General features: G+C 39.5%; 2 protein-coding genes across 6 annotated transcripts in view; one reads left to right on the top strand and one right to left on the bottom strand.

Annotated features, from left to right (window-relative positions):
* LOC132205635 (potassium voltage-gated channel protein Shab) overlaps nt 1–16,807 on the top strand; it is a 58,026-nt gene extending 41,219 nt beyond the window's left edge. Inside the window, exons 4-11 of one of the 4 annotated variants that reach the window (XM_059634830.1) lie at nt 1,128–1,974; nt 4,659–4,871; nt 5,846–6,069; nt 6,778–6,829; nt 8,887–8,981; nt 10,606–11,058; nt 12,305–12,485; nt 12,914–16,807. In XM_059634830.1, coding sequence (XP_059490813.1) covers nt 1,128–1,974; nt 4,659–4,871; nt 5,846–6,069; nt 6,778–6,829; nt 8,887–8,981; nt 10,606–11,058; nt 12,305–12,485; nt 12,914–13,509 — 2,661 coding nt within the window. In that variant the 3' untranslated portion in view covers nt 13,510–16,807. Of the gene's footprint in view, nt 1–1,127; nt 1,975–4,658; nt 4,872–5,845; nt 6,070–6,777; nt 6,862–8,886; nt 8,982–10,605; nt 11,059–12,304; nt 12,486–12,913 lie in introns of all 4 variants that reach the window. The other 3 variants (XM_059634832.1, XM_059634831.1, XM_059634833.1) reach the window with 3 other exon arrangements.
* Nucleotides 16,808–17,050: 243 nt separating this feature from the next.
* Nucleotides 17,051–21,964, bottom strand: LOC132192696 (eukaryotic translation initiation factor 3 subunit A). 2 transcript variants are annotated; one of them, XM_059612776.1, is made up of 13 exons: nt 21,759–21,964; nt 21,345–21,690; nt 21,133–21,283; nt 20,291–21,073; nt 19,863–20,165; nt 19,365–19,712; nt 19,130–19,306; nt 18,696–19,079; nt 18,235–18,517; nt 18,016–18,170; nt 17,882–17,952; nt 17,405–17,667; nt 17,051–17,359 (listed from the first exon to the last, which is right to left on the bottom strand). In XM_059612776.1, exons 1-13 carry the CDS (start codon nt 21,805–21,807, stop codon nt 17,265–17,267), a joined length of 3,408 nt encoding a protein of 1,135 aa, XP_059468759.1. In that variant the 5' UTR covers nt 21,808–21,964; the 3' UTR covers nt 17,051–17,264. The 2 variants fall into 2 exon arrangements, with proteins under 2 accessions (XP_059468759.1, XP_059468760.1); XM_059612777.1 differs by having other exon boundaries at nt 17,051–17,347.
* Nucleotides 21,965–22,070: the final 106 nt, after the last annotated feature.

The raw sequence follows: 22,070 nt of genomic DNA, 5'->3' as shown, positions 1-22,070 counted from the left end.
TGGGCCACAGCGCAATATTTTTATATAAGTTTGATTAAAGTAATGATTGGCCGAAGAAAATTCCTCAACACCAATCCGTGAAAATCTTTTTCAGTTTTATCAATTTTTTTTAGCTTATTTCAAGGAAAATACGTTTTTCTCCTAAAAATCAATTTTTTTATCGCCTTCAAATTTTGCCACAAACGGAATTCCGATCGGCCCCAAATCTTTCTTTGCTCTTCCGGCCACTACTTTTCTCCCCTCAAGACGTCATAATCACCGCACGCTGGGCCTGTCAGTCCGAGTGATTTTCGTGAACCCCACTGACATACTTATGTGCCCTTCAGGACCATAGCCGGGTTACGAAACAGCGGCAGCAGGGCGCATTATTTTCCCCTCTATACAGTATACGAACAAATGGAGACCATAGCTTTTATTTTCCACTCTTTCTCGTGCGCAGACACGCAAGCGGCTCGAAATTTATTAAGCTGACGTGATGGCCAAACTGCCGCTTTGCGTGCGCCTCTGCTTCAACAATGCGCGCTGCTCAAGAGGGCTTCGAGGGCGGGGACCAGGGCGACAATGAATACAAACTCCGAACAGGGTTCGCCCGATAAAAGCTCATTCACCTTCAGAAAATGCAACTAATCATTTTAATTAGGTTAATCTACTGATTTATAGCTGTTTAATTAGTGGAGTTGCTTATTTTATTTTCTACTTATTAATTAATTATTTTAATTGATATTTATTTTTAATAAAATTTTATACTTGCAGTTAAATAACAATTTTTAAATGCCACATTAATTCTATTAACATTTAATTTCATTCTTTAAAAGATCTAGAGTTTCAATATTTTGCATTAAAAATTAAACATTAAATTTTTTGCTCAATTGTAGGAAAAAACAAATTTTGAGATTAATTCAAAACGGCAACTTGATTTAAATATTTTCCAGATTACTTTTTTTCAGAGCTTTTAAAAATTTAGTTTTAAATTTTTATCTGATTTTATTTTTATTTTCCAAATAAAATAAGCAACTCCAGTTGTTGTAGGTCTGGAGGTTGTGTTGAATTTCATGAATTTTTTGAGGACGAACTCTTTGAGGAAACCAGTTAACTAGAGCGAGCGGCGTTTTGACGTCTGATTTCAGGTGATCGCCATTATCTCCATATTATTCATAGTTCTGTCGACAATTGCACTGACTCTGAACACAATTCCGAGTTTCCAAGTGAAAGACGAGCACGGCATCGTGATAGACAATCCGCAGCTGGCGATGGTCGAAGCCGTGTGCATAACGTGGTTCACACTCGAGTATCTGCTGCGATTCAGCGCGTCGCCCAATAAGTGGAAGTTTTTCAAGGGCGGCCTCAATGTGATCGATTTGCTAGCCATCCTGCCCTACTACGTGTCCCTGTTCCTAGTCGAGACGAATAAGAACGCGAACGATCAGTTCCAAGACGTGCGGCGTGTCGTGCAGATCTTCCGAATCATGCGAATCTTGCGTATTTTGAAATTGGCGCGCCACAGCACGGGCCTGCAGAGTCTCGGCTTCACGCTGCGAAACTCGTACAAAGAACTGGGACTGCTGATGCTGTTCCTAGCCATGGGCGTGCTCATCTTCTCCAGTCTCGCGTACTTCGCCGAGAAAGAGGAGCCAGGTACTAAATTTATCAGTATCCCGGAGACTTTCTGGTGGGCCGGTATCACAATGACAACCGTCGGTTACGGTGATATTTACCCCACGACCCCACTTGGAAAGGTAATAGGAAGTGTCTGTTGTATTTGTGGCGTCCTGGTGATTGCTCTGCCGATTCCTATTATTGTCAACAACTTTGCCGAGTTCTATAAAAACCAAATGAGAAGGGAGAAGGCACTGAAGCGCCGCGAGGCGCTTGAGCGCGCCAAACGCGAAGGGTCCATTGTCTCCTTCCACCACATCAACCTGCGCGACGCGTTCGCCAAGAGCATGGACCTCATCGACGTGATCGTCGACACAGGTGAGAAAACCAGAATCCGAAACGTTCGTCGGTCCGTGTCTGCGGTGGAAACGAAACCGAGGCCGGTCGGCTCCTCTTTGGCGCCCCGACCGGCCTCTTGAAAAAAAGGCGCCACAGTTATAAATTATTATTAGATTAGAATTAATTCAGTTTCCACTTCAGAGGACCGATTTCAGTGTTGTAATTTCCGTATATGTGTGTGTAAGAAACGTACTCTTCTTGCTTGGATCTTCACTAACCTATTTGCTTTTCAGTTTCCTCTGTCGTGGCACACTTTCTTGTTAGGAAAATTTGGAAATTTATTTATTAAAGAAGTAGAATTGAAAAAAAATTAACAATCCATGCAGAGTGATTCAAAGATTTTATATAAAATAAATTTTAAACTTTCTTAATAAAAATTACCCTAAAACAAAAGACGTTGCAATTTGAGCATCTGAATCAATGCCCATGGTTAAAAATAAATAAAAAAAAAGTGTCGCATTTCTACATTGTCATTCGTGAACAGAGGCGGCACACAATAATTTTCTAAAAGTAATAAAAACAGCAAATTAATTTTTTTTTTCGATTCAGTCAGTTCCGGTTTAGGTTGGAATTGATTTAACGTAAAATTTCTCTTATATTTTAAATTATATAATGCAGTTTACTGCTCTTGGATTTTAATTTACCTTGTTTAAAATTTCCAAAAATTAAATTTCCATTTTTTCCTTTCAAACTATACTAATTATTTGACATATTTGGCGGAAGGATTCAATTACTTCATTCCTGTTTCCAGTTTTAATGTTATTCTTTTTTATAAATGTGGAGTAATTTTCCTCCTTCCTTCAAAGTTTGTGTGTAATTGATGTTGGAGAGGGAATACTGAGCCGGATATATACCAATAGCGTCTGTTTATCTCTCGTACCTCCTGATGGACTATTATCGTAACGAAACATCTTTTCTATTCTACTTTTTCGCAAAGCACTCCCAGAAGTACATTTCCAAATGATTCGGTCCATTCGGAGAGTTCCCTGCTCTTGAAAGCTTGTTCTCTTTTCGCTCTCACATTGATTAACTTTTCCATCTTTCACCTGCAGCCTCTAATTCGATTTTTATATCACAAATAACAAGATTTTCTTCCAATCTTCGCTCTGTCTCTCTGCCAAATTGCTTCAGTGCCTGCCTGAAACGTGTTTTTGATTGGTGTTTTGTTCACGTATATTAAAGTTGCAGCAAAGTTGATACTAAAGTATTTATAGTTCAGTCGGGGATAGTTTTTACTTTTTTCGCACTGTTTCACTGATCGCATGGATTTTTTGTTATTGCATTCTTGGCTCTTCTTTTCGCACTTGTAACTAATAATTTGACAAAAACGATAAACATCGTTCAAGTGCTGATGCCCCAAAAGTGCAGAGAAAATAAACTCCCAAGACACGCAACGTCAACAAACAAACTCGCGTATAATGCGATCACCGCTCTGTTATTTTACTTGGCCTTTCCTAAAACAAGTGAGAAAATTCTTCTGCGGCAAGGATTTTTTATTCTGCTGCACGTTTGACCCGAGCTCGCCATTGGCGTTTTGACCGCAAAGAAAATTTATACGGTCGGGTCAAATTTCACTTCTTCTTGCTTTATATGTGCCGCAGCACCTCTGGCCTTCTTTCTTTAATATTGGCGCCGGGATAAAAAAAGTTACCCGTGCTTAATGGCACCCAAAAGGGACGGTGAAATTATTCTGGCGTGGCCACCAGGCGCCGATCTGCACTTGAAATTGCGCTCTTTTCTTTCATGTCAGAGCCAAGAACGCTGTGAGAATTTTATCTTAGTTAGTGGTGACTCTCGCGGTGCCAAACCACGGGTCACTTGTTTTTCTTTTTAGTTGCCTGATTGTTTTTTTTTTTTTATAAGGATGTATACGTTTATTTCATTCTTTTGCTTGCTTACGCTGCAATCAGTATTTTAATCAATTCTTGCATTTTTATCAATTTTAATAAAAATTGGAATTTTCAAATGTGAATTTTATATTAATATAAAGCCAGTAAATTTGAGAGAAACTCTACTTTCATTAACGAAATAGCAGTTGAAAAATCTTTTTATAATGCAAATATTGAGAGTATTTAAATTAGAAAAAAAAATAGATTAAATTAGGACAAAAGTTTTCCTTCATTTTTTAAATTCAATTGTTTGTGTTCAAATGTTAAAAAATTTTGCCAACAAAAAATTGAGCCATGGTGGATTGAATTTAAATTCGGCTTTTCCTCGATGGGTTTTTGTGAGTTTTTATTGTTTAAGAAAAACAATATCCTGCTCTACATGTTTCGGCTGCGGGCTGCAGCCATAATTCATGAGCTTTCTCGGCGGTGGTTCTCTCGACCACCGCCGAGAAAGCTCATGAATTATGGCTGCAGCCCGCAGCCGAAACATGTAGAGCAGGATATTGTTTTTCTTAAACAATAAAAACTCACAAAAACCCATCGAGGAAAAGCCGAATTTAAATTCAATCCACCATGAATCAACCCTCGATCGTGAACTTCTACTACAAAAAAAAAAAAAAAAAAAAAAAAAAAAAAAAAAAAAAAAAAAAAAAAAAAAAATTGAGCATTTTCGCTAAAAGAAATGCAAGTAATTGTTTGAAAGCACAAAGCTGATGACCACAATTGAATGCACTAGAAGCTGAGATAAAGGGGAGGGGTGTGTGGCTTGTTTAGGCACGCAGCAACAAATGCAGCAGCAGCTGAAGCAGCAGGGCCAGCAGCGGTCTAAGAGGTCCAAGAGTGACGTGGACGAGGATGACGAAGACGACGACTGCAGCGAGTACAGTTTCGCGGCGCCGCCCAAGCCGAGCGACGGCTGCAGTACGCACCACGAGCACCACCTCGACCGCACCAAGCACTTGCTGATGCCGCTCACTGTTTTGCAGGGTTCGCCTTCCACCACAAATACCCCACCTCTATAAACACGACATTTTTACTAAAAATCTTCTTAATTGCTTCTTTTCCGACACACTCTTGCTTCATTTAGTAGAAAAAGAAAGGGTGATTTTGTGGTGAATCGAAATCAAATTTGGGTTTCCGTGTTTCTCTCTCTCAATAATTACAATTTTGATTAACAAACATCCTGAAAGTCGTTTATGAGATATTTCAATAAGTTCATGTACAAATTTCAATAGTGTGCAAAAATTCTGCTTTAAAAAAGCACATGGGTATTTATTTATTTAATTTAATTTGATAATTTTTAGTAATAAAAGCTGTCGATAAACTTTCAATATTGACATCTTAAAATGGGGGAAAAAAATTAGCACACCAAAACTCTAAATCAGGGGCTCTTTTTGTCTTACCACAAATTTGAAGCTCTAGTTTAATTGACTTTGGAAAAAACTTCCTTTGATGTTCAAAGATGTTCCAACAAATTGAGAATGCAAATTTTTACATATATCGCGATATACATAATTTTTTTTCCACTTCCACATTCAACCATAAACCAACGTTCAATTACCTCTATTGAGATTTGATTTTTTAATCTATTTTTAAGTCACTTTTGAAATTTTTGCTCTGAACGAAACTTGAAATCTTCTCAGTAACGAATTGAAGGATCCATAAATCTAACAAAACCCGAAATTTAATTTTTAAAACATTCAAAACCATTTTATCATAGAAAATTAATCACTGTTTTCTCTTCCAAACTTTGATCACATAAACACTTGCCAGTAGGTTTGTAAGGTGCACGCAAGTTGTTAACATTAAAAATTCTCTAACCCACAGCTTATTCTCTTTCTCTACAATCTCATATTTGATCAGTTCGGTCTATCTCTCTTCCGACTGTTAGAAGCGTGTCCCTTGTTGTGCCGCGCCCTCTGTCCAGACAGACCCTAATTGTCCACTCTGTCCATCCGCAGGGGCGACGGGCGTGGCTGGCGGGCCCACTGCGTCTACAATCCTGCACCAGGCGCACCACGCTGACGGACACGAGGGCTCGCCGCTCCACCTGCTGGACATTCCGGCGCCGCAGGTGGTGCCCCCGACCGCCCCTCAACACTCCAACAACGCACAAGTGCCCATCGTGGCGGTCAACAGCGCCGATGGCGACGCCACGGTGCTCACCCCAGTGTGCCAGAGTGAGGTAAGCCGGAGAAAAAAACACACATTTTTATTTTAAAAAGCTCATTGATTTCATTTCGTCAATAATTATCAGCAAAAATAATAAAATTTACACAAATTTAAAGCATTTAAAAAAAACACACATCAAACCTATGATTTTTTGCTTCCATTTCTTTCTTAGATTTGAGAGTTTTTTTCTTAAATGCTTTGAAAATCTAAGGAGTTTTAAGTATTTTCTTGACCCAAAATTTTCTATGGCTATTAATTTTAGATTGGCCACAGTAAAATGAAATCAATAAATGCGGCTTTTTTGTCGGCGTTATGCAACCGGTCATGCTTAATTCGCCAGCAGGTTGCATAACTTCGATTCGCACGGGCGTTTTGAAGTTTTTTTTATAGAAAATGTAGATCCATTTTACACACTCAAGATACACCACAAAAGTCCGGTTTGATTTTCTTTTTTTGCTATAACCTTGAGCCTGGTGTGCTAAGCTTGATCTTTATTGATTTAACAGGATCTGTCATTTTGGAGAGGATTCATTTCACTTTTGTGCTGGATTAAAATTTTTAATTATTTGCTTTAGATTTTTAAAAATCCAGCACGGAAGTTGTCCTCCATTTTATTTTTGTAATTTTGTATAAAAATTTTATCACTTGTTTTTTTTCTATTGTAATAATATTTCATGTCAACTAACATCTTTGTACCTCATTGCACACTAACTCTCAAAAGGACGACTCTAAAACAAAAGACAAGAAAGTCGACAAGGTGGATGAACTGCCCAGTGAGTTCGAATGTTGCTTTTGCACTTCAAAGGTAGTAATTCATTACCGACTGCGATTTTTTGTTTTAATGTGAAACAAAGAAACCCCCTTTCTCTCTAGTCAAACTCTACAAATAAATATAAAAATTTTCAACCCGAACACTTTCTTCTAAATCTGTCTTTAAAAGGTCTCGGCCTTTTCTTGATTCTTCTCTTTTCTTTCGCAGAAGTTTGTGTTCGTGAAAGTTGGTGTTTCTTTATTTCCAAAATTTAAAAATAAACCGTCCCAAAATTATCTAAAAATAATGCATGGCGCGAAAATATCTACACGGGAACTGCATGAAGAACAGAACCAAAGACAAACGGAAAACACCAACATATTTTTATATCTCTAAAACTCTGTCAGTCAGAAGCTTCTGCTTTATTACATATTTTATCTAAATTAGTCTTAGAGTATAGAATTTTTTCACAAAATATATTAATTAGTAGAGACAGATTTCTAGGGTTTGAAATAATTTACATCTCTCTCGCTTTTCTGCCTACAGTAAATTTAATTTCAAATACAGTATATGTACATGCATGGTTCAACAGGACATATCAATATAAGAAACTTAAAAAATGGCTGAATTGCTTTAAACTCGAATAGACTAGGAGCCAATCTCAGTCCTTAGATTCCCATAGTTTTAATAATAATTGTGATTGGCGACGGTAGGCAGTGTCAGAATTTAAGTAAAATATTTTTGATTCTCCTATTCAACAGCAGGACTCACACACCATTGAACTTCATGAAATCATTGAATCCCAAAAATCAGCCATCCTGAACCCTCAAGCTTTGATTTAATTTCGTGTTTTCTCCCATTATATACTTTCCGAACTAGTTCTGGGTGTTGTAATTATTCCATTCACATAAAGGCTCGATCAAAAATCATTGTCAGTGTCCTAGAAATAGCGCAGTGTGTCTGACTTGTGAGAATCTAACTAGGGGTCGTTTCTGATAGATTCACTTAATATAGAATTCACCGGCGACACGCAACTCCTGTCATGCCTCAATAAGTGTCTTTTTCCTACGTGCACTCGGAGTCTCTTTTTCTCTGAATTGCCCACCTTTTATGACGCAGCATTTTCGTGTTTTTCCGTCCAGCTCTCTATACATATATAAATTTGGGCCGCCGATAAAAATTTTATTGCTTTCTCCCTGTTTTATGGCTGCCATCTCTCTCTCTCTTTCTCCTCACCCCGCCATCGTTTTTCTCTCCTTATCTAGTTGTTTGCATGTTGCATGTCGTTCGTTTGTGTGTATTTTTCCAATCGGGAAATTTTCAACTGAGAATGCGTGTGTGCCTATCATAGTTTGGGAATTACTTACTTACTTATACTCTCAAATTGTTGTTGTTGTTTGTTGTCGACTGATGAGGAGTGTGTTTTACTTAAACGCTAACTTGTAAACGGCTAAACTATACAGTAACTATATAAGCGACTTGGAAAAGCGATTTCTGCCTATCCACCAAAATTGCCAATATTTATTTGTCCTCAAATCAATTCAGAAAGCATCCCAATACACGAATCTTCCACAATTATGAGAATTTTGACATAAAAAAAGTATCAAATTTTTCTCATTATTTACATTGCACTCATTTATTTAAAATAATACTTTAAAATAATATTGAAATTAGAATCCATAATATTAACAGGAAATTATTTTTTGAAAAAATAATTGCAAAAACCTTTATCATTTTTATCTCTATTTTGGAATATTGCATTAATTATGCAAATTGCAGCCCTCGGTGGATTTACAGAAGTTTTTTTTCCATGCTTTTCACACACACATACTCTTAAAACATAACATCCCACTACTGTACACTTCTAAAATGAAACAATGAACAATTATAAATAAATTTAAAGCCTTATCTCTTACACACATAATCTTTCTGCAAAATATATAAGCGCCGGCCTATTTTCCACAAAAATACGGCCTTTTCTTTTTCTCTCCAATTCTAAAATTCAATCAACAGCAATACGCAGCGCTGCGGAAATAAAAACAAACATCAAAGACAATTCCCGTCTTAAATATTTTATAGGAGCAGGAAGAGAGGAGGGAGCATATACCTTTAAGGGAAAACAAATTGTCTTACTAAATAATTCAACCGCCGTGACTGAGGACGCTAACGATAAGGTGAGTTTCACATTATTAAAAAACCGTTTAAATAAGACCCGTTTAAAAACAAAACTACTGCCAACACACTAACATCTTCTAAACGACCGGTCCCGATTAAAAAATTATTATACTAAACCAAAAAGAAAACCACGCGAGGTTAGTTTATAAAAAAAATATGCTAGTTATATTTATGTGTCTCCCAGCAAGTATATATAAATAGCATGCCCTTTCATCTGTGCAATACTTCTCTTGGGGAATTATGCGCCCTTGGTAATTTATATTGCATCTATATTGATGTGTTGCTCTCTCTCATTTGTTGGTGTCATGTATACTTTTAATGGATACTACATACGATCAGTGTTGCATGTAAATGTGTACAAACTCTCTCTCTATCTTTCTCTTTTTCGATTATGCCGTCCCTTTCTCTATACTTTACCCTTTTCCGACTACGGAAAAAGAATTAACGGAAATTTTATATATATATTAATACTCCTCCCCTGCAGTGTAACTTTCCGAAAATGTGAGTCCTTGCTTTGAAAAATCTACTGGTAAGTTAATATACAATTTAATTGTGAGGCAGAAAAAATATTACTTTGTCAATTATTAACAAAGTAAAACCTTTTTCACACTAACGTTAATTAGGGCCTTCTTCTCTATAGTTCCCTACTAGGAAAATCTTCTTTTTATCCTTCTCTCTGGCTGGAATTAGAGGAGTGAATTGAAAGAAAAAATACAAAATCAGTTGTCAGTTTGATTAAGAAAACTTTTTGAAATGTTATTTAAATAATTTAAATTGGGGAAGAATTTTTGCGAGTAAGATTAAATCAGCAAAAATCAAAATTTCCTTATTTCACAAAGATTTTGAGAAAATGCCCTCTTGCATAATATTTTCACCAAGCTGCACTTTCTAATTAAATTAAAGACTCCGTCGGCGCTGCTCAATCTCTCTGGGTGCGTTGCAGAGCAGCAAGTTATAATTACCGTCGTTTCGCAGGAAGGGCGCGTGAGTATATTGTGCACCCGACGAGAAACTCTTGCTCCAAGAGAGAGGGTGGAATTGCCACACCCCATTAATGTTTCAGACGCTCATTGTGCCTTTCTCGCTAATAACCGGCAGGAACTAATGACCGAACCGCTCCCATAAGAATATTATTGCATTTTTGGCAGTAAACAGGCGACGAACGCCCACCCACGATTTTCGGTGATTGTTATTAGAAATATTATATCTGGGCTTAATATTAATTCACCTTTAAACTTTTTATCGGTCGGATTTTATTTGATACTTAAGATAAAATTTTTTAGTAATTTTACTATAGAAGAAGAATAATAATGAATTTATGCTGATTTATATTGAAATTTTTAAAATTTCCTCAATGTCAAATTTTTCTCAAAAGATTTTTTTATTTTTAATTTGCGAAGAACAAAAGTCGTGACACCTTTAAATTAAGAAATATTGAAAAACACGTTTAGTCTATTTACAAAACCATAAAAGCAACCAATGAAAAAAAACCACCACTCTAAACCAGTTCTTGCCAGAGAGTTTAATATCCCGAACCCCCTCTACTGTCCCAAAATACAGACACACAATTATAAAAAAACAACTTGTTGCGAGCGCTTGAGGCAAAACTAGGGCTGTTTGCAGGACTACAAAGAATTCATCGACGCCGAAAACTTGATGCCTTTGGGGACTAGCGATCTGCGGAGCAGCGTGTGCCTCGAGATGAAGCGGATGCAGAAGGCGCGAGCGATGGCGCTGCCCCCGACGCCGGCGCGCGGCGCCTTCGCGGCGCCGCAGCTCCACATGGCCGGCAGCGTGGACAGCTCGGACACGTACGCGAGTTGCGGGACGCACCCTTTCACGTCGCAGGCCGACATTTCGATGGTGGCCGGCGACTTGCTCGCGACGCCCAACTCGCCGCGTCTCCACCGCGGCCCCGTCAAGAGCGCGTCCGGCGACGCCCTGCGCTCCCTTTCGCCCGACGACGACGAAGCCGACGACGACGAACTCGAGATGGACCCGCTCAACCACGAGCTCCGCCGCAGCAGGGGCAGCCTCACCAACCTGCCCAAGCACCGCAAAACGCGCTTCCAACAGGTCTCTCTTTTTCTCCAAGCACCTTTTGCGATCACAATTCCTTTCCTTACTCACCCAAATCACCACAGGCTAGACCAATTTATTAATATTTTCTTTCAACAAAAAAATTATGAATAGCTATTTTTTAATTTTTTAATATGAAAGTGGACAAAATGTAATGACCAACATTACACTTTTATAACCTAAGCTAAGGAAATTCTCCGAGTTTTAAATACTTCTGGTACTAAAATGGTAATTATCCTCAAAGTTTAAGGGTGCTAATTCCTTGATTGCGATGTCCACGATATTCATTAAAATTTTTCGATTCTTGCGTTGAGTATTACTAAAAAAAAAGCAGTCTGGGTTTAATGAAATTTTCACAGGCATATAAAAACTGAATTTTTAATTTATATCTCGCAATTTTTAGTCTTATTTAATTCATACTATGATTTGATTCTTTAATGGAGGAATGAAAGTTAAATGTTTTAGAAGTAGTAGGAGAAAATTTCAGGAAATAATATTTCCACAGGCTGAGATGTTCTGATAAAACAGTTTTAAGCGTTCAGAAGTTTTTTTTAGAACGATAAAGATAATTCTGTTTACTAAATTGGTAAATTTTCTAGCATAATGAAGTAAAAAATTTTATATATTATTTTACCTGTCGTTTAATGGTAGCTGCAATTTCTTGCATTGAGTGGGAAAATATTATTAATAATCATAATAATTAACTTGAAAAAGCAAACTTCCTTGAGATTTCCATAACGACTAAAGGCCAAACTTCTGAAACACAGATCTATAAAAATTTTCCTAAATATAAATTTTTCTACAACGCCTGCAGTATGTAAACCTAGGCAAATTCTTGATAGATGTGATGCGCAGGTTGCCTAAATCAACTGAATATTACTTTTTATTTATCATTTAATACTAAAACTTATGCTTCTTTTTCTTTAGAAATTGCAATAAGATTGGGTTTATAAAATACACGAGAGCCTATTTATCTTGAATTTCACCTCCCCCCCCCCCCCCATGCGACTAATAATTCTTAATTTAGCTTCCACATCAAATGTGCTCACTTTTTTTGTCAAGTTTTTCTCTTTTGATGCGTCAAATTTCTCTTATTTTCATTTAAATCACAAAAAGATCATTCGCTTAGCATATCATGCGCTCCTTTTACTTTTTCCATAATATTTCATTGTCTTCTTCTTTTCTATTTTAAAGACTTGCAATAATCTGTACGTAATTATTGAGTGTGTTGATCTGATTGCAGGGGTCGAAGGGCCTCACCAAGGGTGGCTACACCGGCAACTCGACCGACGAACCCCTGGGACTGAGTCGGGGCCGCTCAATCACCACGTCACTGCTCACTGCCAGAAGGCCCACTTTCATGCCGTCCCGCAGTCTGGCCTCGGCCACTAGGATCATTAATCAGCACCTCTTTGGGTCCATGGGTATGTTATATTTTATGTGCCTCATCTGCTTTTTGCGCGCCTAATGAGCACTTGATTAATGAAGATGAATTTTCGTCAAGATTGTTTTCACAGATTATTAGCTAAAATATTATGCAAAACAAACTGATCTTGTAGAAATTGTAAATTGTAAAATATTTCTAGTTAATAATATTATTCATCATCTGAAAATTTTCATTCCAAAATTTATGAAAAATGTAATAAAGAAAATTTTAATTTAAAAAAGTTTAAAATATCCAAGAAAAAATTGAATGCAGAAGTTGAAATTCATAAATAATAGGCAAATCATTTCTTACAATTTCTTTTCAAAAACACGTTGTAAAAAAATTTTAAATAATGAATTTAGTTTGGTCCAATTGGTTTAGTTTATTTTATATCTATAAAAAAATTAATGTTTATTTCTATTTCAGGTCGTAGCAATAGTCGCGGCTCGCTGTCCGCAGAGTCCATTGATAGTCCCTCCGCGGAGCAACGAAAAAAGAGCATCCTGAAAAAGTCTGACAGTGCCAAGGGCTCGGGCGCAGGTGGCGCCGCGTCCGGCGGTGCCGCGGCAGGTTTTGACCCCGAGTGTGAGCAGCTCATATCAGTGGGGGCGGGCGACCCCCTGCTCGGCGACGTCAACGACATCAGCACCAGCTCGCCGATGATCCTCCGTGCCTCCTCCAAGTCCTCCCGGGGCACCGCCCCTATCAAATTCGGTGGCGCCGTCATCCTCGACGGCGGCGCCGACTTCGGTCCGGGCGGCCTGAGCAAGTTTTCGGCGCGTCGGCGACCACCGCCCCTCCGCTCGCCGAATACGGAGGAGCCCGTTGAACGAGGCGTTGCCAACTGTCGGCACCACTTGCTGGGGGAAGCGGGGGTGGCCACGTGCGGCTGCAGCCTTGACCGGCAGGCGGAGACGGGGTCGCCGACTGAAGAGACCAAACTGCTGCTCCAGCATCATCAACACCTCCACCGGAGGCGGCCCGGAGGCGGCACCGAGTCGTCAAACCCGGGGGCATCATAGCGCCCGATTGACTCCTTTGTGGTCCTCACTTCACGCGCCACTCTTATCGGTATTGCCACACACCCTATGGCGGCGAGCCTCGTCCTCCACTTCCCGCGCTCAAGTGCGCGTGCGCAGTCGGTGTGCGCAGGCGCAGACGGCGTTTTCGTTCAAATCTTGCAAATTGATTCGAGACGGGAAGCTGAACCAAGATGGGGACCGTTGCCATACTATCTGTGATTTTAATACTGCTGGACTTTATAATTATATACTACACTATGTACTTTATTCTTAAAACTGCGACGTGAGAAAAAAAATGATTTAAAATTAATTAATTAATTAAAACTCATTGGTATATATTGAGGATTTTTAAATCTACACACCACTTAATCAACGTACACACAAATCTCTCTAACTATAAAAATCTTTAAAAAGAAATAAGTGAACGCGGCATCTAACACGATGATTATAAAAGGATAATCTCTCTCTATATATATAATTAAACTCAACGGATTAAATAATCGGCATAAATAATTGATTCGCAAAGAGACACGAGAAGGCAGTTAAAACGACGAGGTATTTTGAACGCAAAGAAAAGCTCAACGATTCAGAAAAAACGTGCAATTAGTGGTGTACGAATATACATAATTATAGAGACTATTACAGTGTGTCACAATAAGATTATGCGCGCGATTATATTTTAAACCCATCTGGATGTTTAGTAGTTTGGTAGATCCAACTCTTCTCTCCGTGTATCTGTTCAGAGAACGTAGAAACTGCGGTGTTTAAAAATCTATTGTAGAAAGAAGTGATATATTATGTTTTTATCCCCCAAATTTTATGAAAAAGCTAAGAGTTACACAAAACTATCCAAATTGTTATAGGGAATAATTGGTAGACCCGTTAATACATGTAAAAGAAACCGCTTGATTAGAATTTACTAATTGGAAAATGCAACGATAAAAATTAACCTATATGCGGATAGCAAAAGTTGCCTGTATAGGTTGTATATTATATTTTTCAGTGAGAAATGAAACCTGTTACTTAGAATTTGTCAATTTAAAATATTTCTTTTTATACGTTTGTAATTTTTTATTTATTTGTTTAAGAAATGTTGGTTGATTTAAAACAATTTCAAATTTTTATCTCCTTGAGTTATCGCATCACTTGCGAAATTCCTTCTTTTTATTTATAAATTAATAAAATATGTAGAAATCCGTGACCCACTAAAGCTATGTCGTCCATGTTGATGCAAATTAAAGAAAATGATGTTCTCGCCTTTTTGACATAAAATAATTACCTGGAGTACCGCGCTTGAAGGGTTTGCATAGAGGTTTTGAAAAACGGAAAAGGGTGTGTCTGTAGACAAAACTAATAGAAAACACCATACATGGGTGCGCTCAACAATTTTGCGCTCGCGCTCGCGCTCGCGATCACTGGCAACAGTGCGCTCGCGCTCTGCGCTCGCGCTCAAGATTTTGAAAATGTTGCGCTCGCGCTCTGCGCTCGCGCTCAAATTTTTAAAAAGTCTTGCGCTCACGCGTTGCGCTCAAAAATATTTTTATCCGAAGAAAAATGCGACTTTTAAGACAATTTTTTAATATAACAAAAAATACATCGGCAATTGGAAATGATAAAGTTGAAGTTAAATCACCAAAATTGGGATCAGTTTTGAAGTTTTTGGTATAAAAACACTGTTTTTCATTACAATTTTTGATCAAATTCGGGAATTTTTACTTTTGGTTTGAGCGCAAAATGAGCGCAATTGAGCGCTGCGCTCAGCGACCAATGCGCTCGCGCTCTGCGCTCGCGCTCACGATTTTGAAAATCGTGCGATCGCGCTCTGCGCTCGCGCTCATGAGCGCAGAGCGCGAGCGCAGATCGCAGAGCGCAAATTGCGCTCTGCCCATGTATGGAAAACACTAGCAAAATTATGTGTGTTGAAAAGTGCAAAATTTGAATATGTGATTATCGTTTTAAATCAACTGTTGATTGCTCTCTATCTCTCTCACACACATGGCGACGTTCAAAGAATTAAGGAAAGAAATTTAAAATCACCCTAAAAATAAAGTAACACAACATAATTATAACCACGTGCGCCCTTCCAATTAAAATTCTAAATACAAAAAAGCCAGAACTTAATGGATTGCATCAAACTAACTAATTATAATAAAGGAAAGACTCCGGAAATACGCTCCTTTCTTTTTTCAACTTGAATATCTTGATCGCCTTTGATGTCTCATTGAATATATTAAAAAGCAGGTGTGTAAAAACGGTACATGTTCATTTTTGACATTTTTCACTTCAAAGTGCAAGCGCTGGGTGATGAAAATTAGCTAGAGAAACGCCGAGAGTCGCCCCGACCCTGACCAATGTAAAGAAAATACACTTAATAGGTAAAAAACAAAACCCAGCGCGCATTTTGAAGCGTTAATTATTTGATTTATTAAATCCATAATCTGCAGATCTGCACTTTGCTCACGTATTTTAATTTTGACAAATTTAAATAATATACTACCGAACTGGAAAACAAAGCAAGGAATTCTCTTCTAAAATGCACATCAAGTCCTAAAAATAATTATATACCTATTTGAGAAATAATTCAGCGAATGAAGAATGAGAAGCATGTGATTTTTATGATTCAATTAAAAAGAGATGAGAACGACGAAATTTAATATTTTATGTGAACAACATTCCAAACTATTGTGAACGAACTTTATCAGCAGATCAAAAATAAAATACAACAGCGTATGAAAGTCATTTTGCAGACATAAGATGTATGTGTGATAATATTATAATATGTACATCAAGATCGGATTTGTGTCGTCAATTTCTTAACCCTTTTGCTGTATGTTTTATAATTTTCCAATCGCCACTTTTACGAGAGTTGTGAGTTTCGTGAGTGGGCAAGTGTGTTCCATTCTCACAGACATGGACCATGGTTTGTAATCATATATGGCTTCGTAAGGAGCGGTATTAATTATAAAAACGACACTTTATTCCTACCTGCGCTTAGATGTTGAATAAAATACGAGATTTTCCTGCAAATACACGATTGATCGGTCAACCTTGTGTGTATATTTTATGTGATTAACAAACCATTCATGAAAGCCTACATTTTGATGTGTCTCTCATTCGCAAAAGTAAATTTAACACAAAAATTGACGAACCAGTTGATACCCCCCATAGTTCTCCGATTATGTATGAAGATTTGTGTCCTTCTTAAGAAGATAAGAGATAAAAATATTATAGTTGTTCATATTTGATTGAAGATTCAGTGTGAAAACGAGATATAAACTTGGCTTTTGCAATAAAATGTTTGAAAAATATGTCAGTGCATTTTTATTATGCAAAACGCAAAAATTAAAGAGAACTAGTTCAAATTACAGGTGGAGAATTTAATGAAAATTATGTGACATGGACCAGGATTCTTGCAACATTAATTTTGATCCTTGTAATATTAATTTCTCAAAAGAATATTTTTTATAAATACATAACTTGAGTTAAATCACCGTCTTATTTTTTAAATGAAGATAGATTTTAGTAAAAATTTTAAGGCATATTTAATCCGTAAATAAGAAACCTTTATTGATACCAGCCAGGGTGAACAAAATGAGATAGGGATGCTAGAAATAAGAGTAGAGCACAAACCTCTCATTGACGAGGACCAAAATGAACCTAATTCATGATGACCACTTGCTTTTGGAATTTTATACAGAGCAACAATTCAACTGAATGCAAGTGGCGTCTTCAACTAATGTGGCAGTCGGACCTGTTCACTTGCGGCTGACACGCTGCCAGCTTCCGTCGTCACCCTCCTCTGCTGCAGGGGGTGGTGGCGCAACACGTTCCGGTCGTTCTGCAATTTCCTCTGTTCATGACCAACTTGGATTGAACTTTTAAAAATGAGTGCTACCTGCTGGTTTCTTTTCCTCGCGTTCCTCCTTGCGACGAGGAGCTTCGGCAGACGCTCCGCCGCCGCGGCTCCAGTCTAGCCTTGGACCGCCAGGACCACCACGGTCGTCCGCTCGCCTATCATCTCCGCGTCTTTCAAAACGTCTCTCATCTCGACGCTCATCCCTGGGCTCATCTCGTCGGTCAGTTCCGCGACCCCACGCCTCCCGACCCCCACGGTCATCTCCGCGATCACGGTCATCACGACGATTGATTTCAATTCTCCTGCAAAAAGTTTGAAAATTAAAAAAAAAAAAATAATAATTTCTCAAAACGTGCTCAAGAGAACAAATGTTTGAATTTAAAAAAGAAATCAATTAATCAATAGGCTTTTAATTTTTTCAAGATAATTCCACTTTTCTTTCAATTTAGATTTCTAGTTACTTTTACTGATACTCTCAAGTTAATTAATTGAAAATTTGTAAATCTAATAGCTTACCTAACGGGCACTTCACGAGGTTCGCCTTCACCTGCAGGCTGTGCAGACCTCCAGCTTCCACCGTCACCCATCTGAAATAAAATGAAAATTTTCTCATAGATTAAAGAATTTACTATATTAATTATAAAACATACGGCTCGACGTGGGAAATCCCTTGACATAGGAGGACGTCTGTCCCTGTCTCTATCATCCCTACGATCATCTCTCCTATCATCTCCTCGGCGATCGTCTCTCCTATCATCTCCTCGGCGGTCGTCTCTTCGATCATCTCGATCAATGATTCGTCGTTCTGTAACACAAAAAGTTGCAAGTTATGTCTAGAAAAAATAATATAAAAAATATAAAAATTGTACCTCCAGATGGCCTCCAGGCCTCCTCCTTGCCTCGAGAAGGTGGTGACTGACCCCTGCTGCGCCAAGAGTCTGAATCGGGTGGAGGACGTCGTGGGGCAACATCTCCAGGGCGCTCATCACGCCGCCAGCTCTTCGAGCCCGTATCTCGTTCACCACCACGGTCCCGGTCTCGGCCGGCGGCCTGCTCCGCGCGGGTGCGCTCCTCGATCTCGCGTTCGCGCTCTCTCTGCTTGATGGCAATCCTTTCCAGGTTCTCCATTCTCTCACGATGTTCTTCCTCCTCCTGAAAATGAGAACATTAAATTTTGATAAAAAAATAAAATGAAATTTGTAAAACTTAATTAAATAACAATTTCATGACTGCACATAAATTACTAATTTCTTTAATTATCTGAATTGTTTGATCAACTACAAAAAATATTTAAGAATCCTAGTTTGTATTAAAAAAAACTGTGCTGTACCTTTTCTCGGCGTATCTGCTCAAGAGCCTCCTCCTCTTCGCGGCGTTTACGTTCGATCTCTTGGAGGCGTTCCTCTTCCTCCCGACGAAGGCGCTCTTCCTCCATCTCCCTGGCACGAATCCAGTCTTGACGACGGCGATCCTTGCGCTGCTGTTTGCGCTCGGCCAGCAGCTTGACACGCATCTCGGCCATGCTTGCCTTAAAGGCCTCTTCCTTGGCCTTGAATTCGGCCCGCCGCTCTTCCTTGAGCTTTGAAACAAAGTGCTCCTTGTCGGCCATTATCTTGGCCAAACGCTGCTTGGTTTGCACAGCTAGCACCCGCTCCTCCTTCATCTGGGCAATCCTCAGCTTTTCTTGAGCTTCCCAGAACTTCATGTCTTGTTCCTAAACCTCACTGGTTTAAACCAATATGAAATCTAAATGGAATGAACTACCTTCTTCTCGTCGAAAGACTTTTCCAAAAGAGGAATTTCCTCCAGCCTCTTAGCACGCTCATAGTAATCCACCTTTTTCTCCTGGGACTTGAGCTTTTGTTGCAGCTCTCGCCGTTCCTTCTGCAGCTCCTCCACTTCTCTCATGGCAATTTCATCGGCGTCTAGTTTTTTCAAATCCTAAAAAGATTTTTTTCAACAACCATGTCTAATTATTTTCATCAGTTAATGAGCTCACATCGTCCTGCAGCTTTTGCAGAATGCGTTGACCGTGGCTGGTCTGCGAAATCTGCTGCATCTTCTCCTTGAGGGTACGGTCTTTGATCTGCTGCAGCTCATTCTCCTGCCGCTTGCGTTCTCGCTCCTGCCGTTCCTGGGCAAGCCGCTTCTGCTCGGCCATGGCCTGCTGCCGGGCCAACTCCTCCAGTCGACGCGCTTCCTCCTCTTCTCGGACAGTGTTGAGCCGCTCCAACATCTCCTTGCGTTCTTCAATAATGACCCTGCGGTTAAGGACGTCACGGTGCTCACGCACCTTTGTCTCATGGTAGTGTTGCACCAGCGTCTGCATCGCCTTGGCTTTCTCGTTCTGAAATTTAAAAATCAATTATTAGTTCAATTACATGAAAAAAATATTCAAAAAATTGTCCAATATTCATGTGAATATCATTTTTTTAAGAAAGAAAAATGAATAAGATAAATTAAATATAAAAACTAGAAGAAAAAAATTATATTTTACCTTTTTCTTCAGTGGTTCAATGATCTTAACCGACTGGCATAGAACAGAGCCCATGTTGATAAGCTGATTGCGTATCTGCTCCGAGGGCATACTTTGCAGGGTTGGGCCTTCCGCCTTGTCCTCTCGCTGGGACTGTGCCAGATCCATTCCGAAATGCACACAGCTGTTGCGGTGATCAATGCGAATCTGCATGTCGTTGTGCCGGACGCAATCAACAAGAAGACGCTCAAGATGGAAAGGAGTGGCAAAACAGGCCAGTTCAACCAGTCGTGGAATCTCAATAGTCTGGTACACTTGGGACACCTGAAAATTGAAATAATTATAAGTACAAATTCAAGCGTAGGTAACAAAAACCTGATTGAATTTCAAATGCATCCATTCAAAAGCTTTATTTTAGTTAAATACTTTTTTTTATTAAAGTAATATACCTGTCTAACAAGTCTGATGTGGGTCACATCTTGAAGGGCAGGGATGTACTGCACAAGCCCAGTGGCAGTTTCGTCTGCCCTGATTTTTTCAATGATGCTGTGTACTTTGGTACACAGCTGCAGAGGATTAAACTCCTCTTCAAGCCACAGATGCAGCTCCTGCAGATGGGGCGTGGCCAAGTTGATGACATTCATTCGGAGGATGTCCCTGAGGAGAGACTTCCTAGTTGGTGGCTGGAAGAGTCCCAGGAGGACGGCCAATCGCTGAGCCTTCTCCAGAGGACTCTTGTCCGTCTCAATGAAGCGGTCAAACTCAGGGTGGGCGGATGGCAGCGGAATGGACAGGGTGGCGATCAGCACCCTGCAGGCCATCTTAGACAGCTCCTCCTGAGTGATGTTCTTCTTCATCTCCTTGGACAGTTGGAAGAGTTTGAACAGGGCCGCGGCGTGGAAGAGGTTGTGGCCAGCTTTCCAGAAGACAAGGGCCAGCTTCTGGTAGTAGTTGGCCATCGTCTTGGGCACTGGTGACTTCTTGGCCAGGTTCATCAAACCGTGGATGTCCTCGATCGCCTTATACGCCTCCTGCCACAACTCCATCTGAATTGCAGAGTCAAGCTGCACCAGGCGAGTGTCCTGATTCAACTGCTGCGTCTCCGGCTTGCTGATGGACACATTAGCCACTTGGGGCGTCAGCTTCTGGATGTCCTCCAGATGTTTCCGCAATTTGTCGCATAGTTTACGGAACTCAGTCTTGCGGTTATACTTGAGGCAGAAAGCAAAGGCCTGGAAAATTAAATTATTAATTCAATTTTTTTTTTAAAAAATAGCAAAAAAATTCTTACCATCCGGGCAATGTCATGGTAAAGAGTTTCTACATGGGTATTTGTGCGCAAAAGTTCGAGGCACTGGCAATAAGACTCCCAAAGGAACTTGACCCAAGGGGTGAGAATGGTCCTATCACTTCGGTCTTGGGCATCTTCACCACTTACAGCACTGGAATTGAAAGGTTGCATGAATAAGAATATTAGAGTGAAATCAATTAAACAATTTTTACCTGAGAAGAATACTTTCTGGAGTTTCCAGGTTGTCCAGATCATCGATGTCCACAACAGCTTGTTGCGATTGCTCCCTTGCCGCTTCCGTCCGCTCTTCTGCCGTTCGTAAGTAGTATCGAATCACGTTCTCTAGGGAACCGACGTTGACCGATTGGAAGAGATTTCGGTACTGGAACAATCCTTCCTTGGCTATGTGCGACTTCTTCAATTCGACACACAGTTCCAAGTACTTGAACATTATGGGTTCCAGCACACTTTCGCTCCAGCTGAACACCCATTTCTTGTTCTTGAACACCTCGTACAGGGTGTCCAAAGCTCGGGCTTGCTTCCCCACCTCAATAAACTCTGCGAAAGAACAAATTTTAGAAAGATGATCGATTTTCACGTGGAGGACATGAGTGTTAGAAACTTACCGGTCGCTCGCTTGAGCGCATTTTCCGGACGCTGGCCGTATCTAGCCATGATTGTATACCGAGCTTAGGATTATCCGATGAGTTTTCTTTTTACGTGGTGATTGAGGAAAGGAATATCCAAAGATAACATGAAAAAAGAGTGGAAAATCTGTTGCCGTCGATTAAAAATCGACAGATGGACCACGCCACGAGCAAGCTCCGTGTTCCGTCATTAATGATTTCAGAAATGATTTGGTCAAGCTAAACAACATAACAAAGTTAAATTTTGATATCATCCTTCAATAAGCTGGATTAAAAGGTACAAAAATTTAA

The sequence above is a fragment of the Neocloeon triangulifer genome, unplaced genomic scaffold (genome assembly GCF_031216515.1).
Source record: "Neocloeon triangulifer isolate White Clay Creek 2 clone unplaced genomic scaffold, ASM3121651v1 ptg000003l, whole genome shotgun sequence".
NCBI classification, from domain to species: Eukaryota; Metazoa; Arthropoda; class Insecta; order Ephemeroptera; family Baetidae; genus Neocloeon; species Neocloeon triangulifer.
This window is presented reverse-complemented; position numbering and strand designations above follow the sequence as displayed.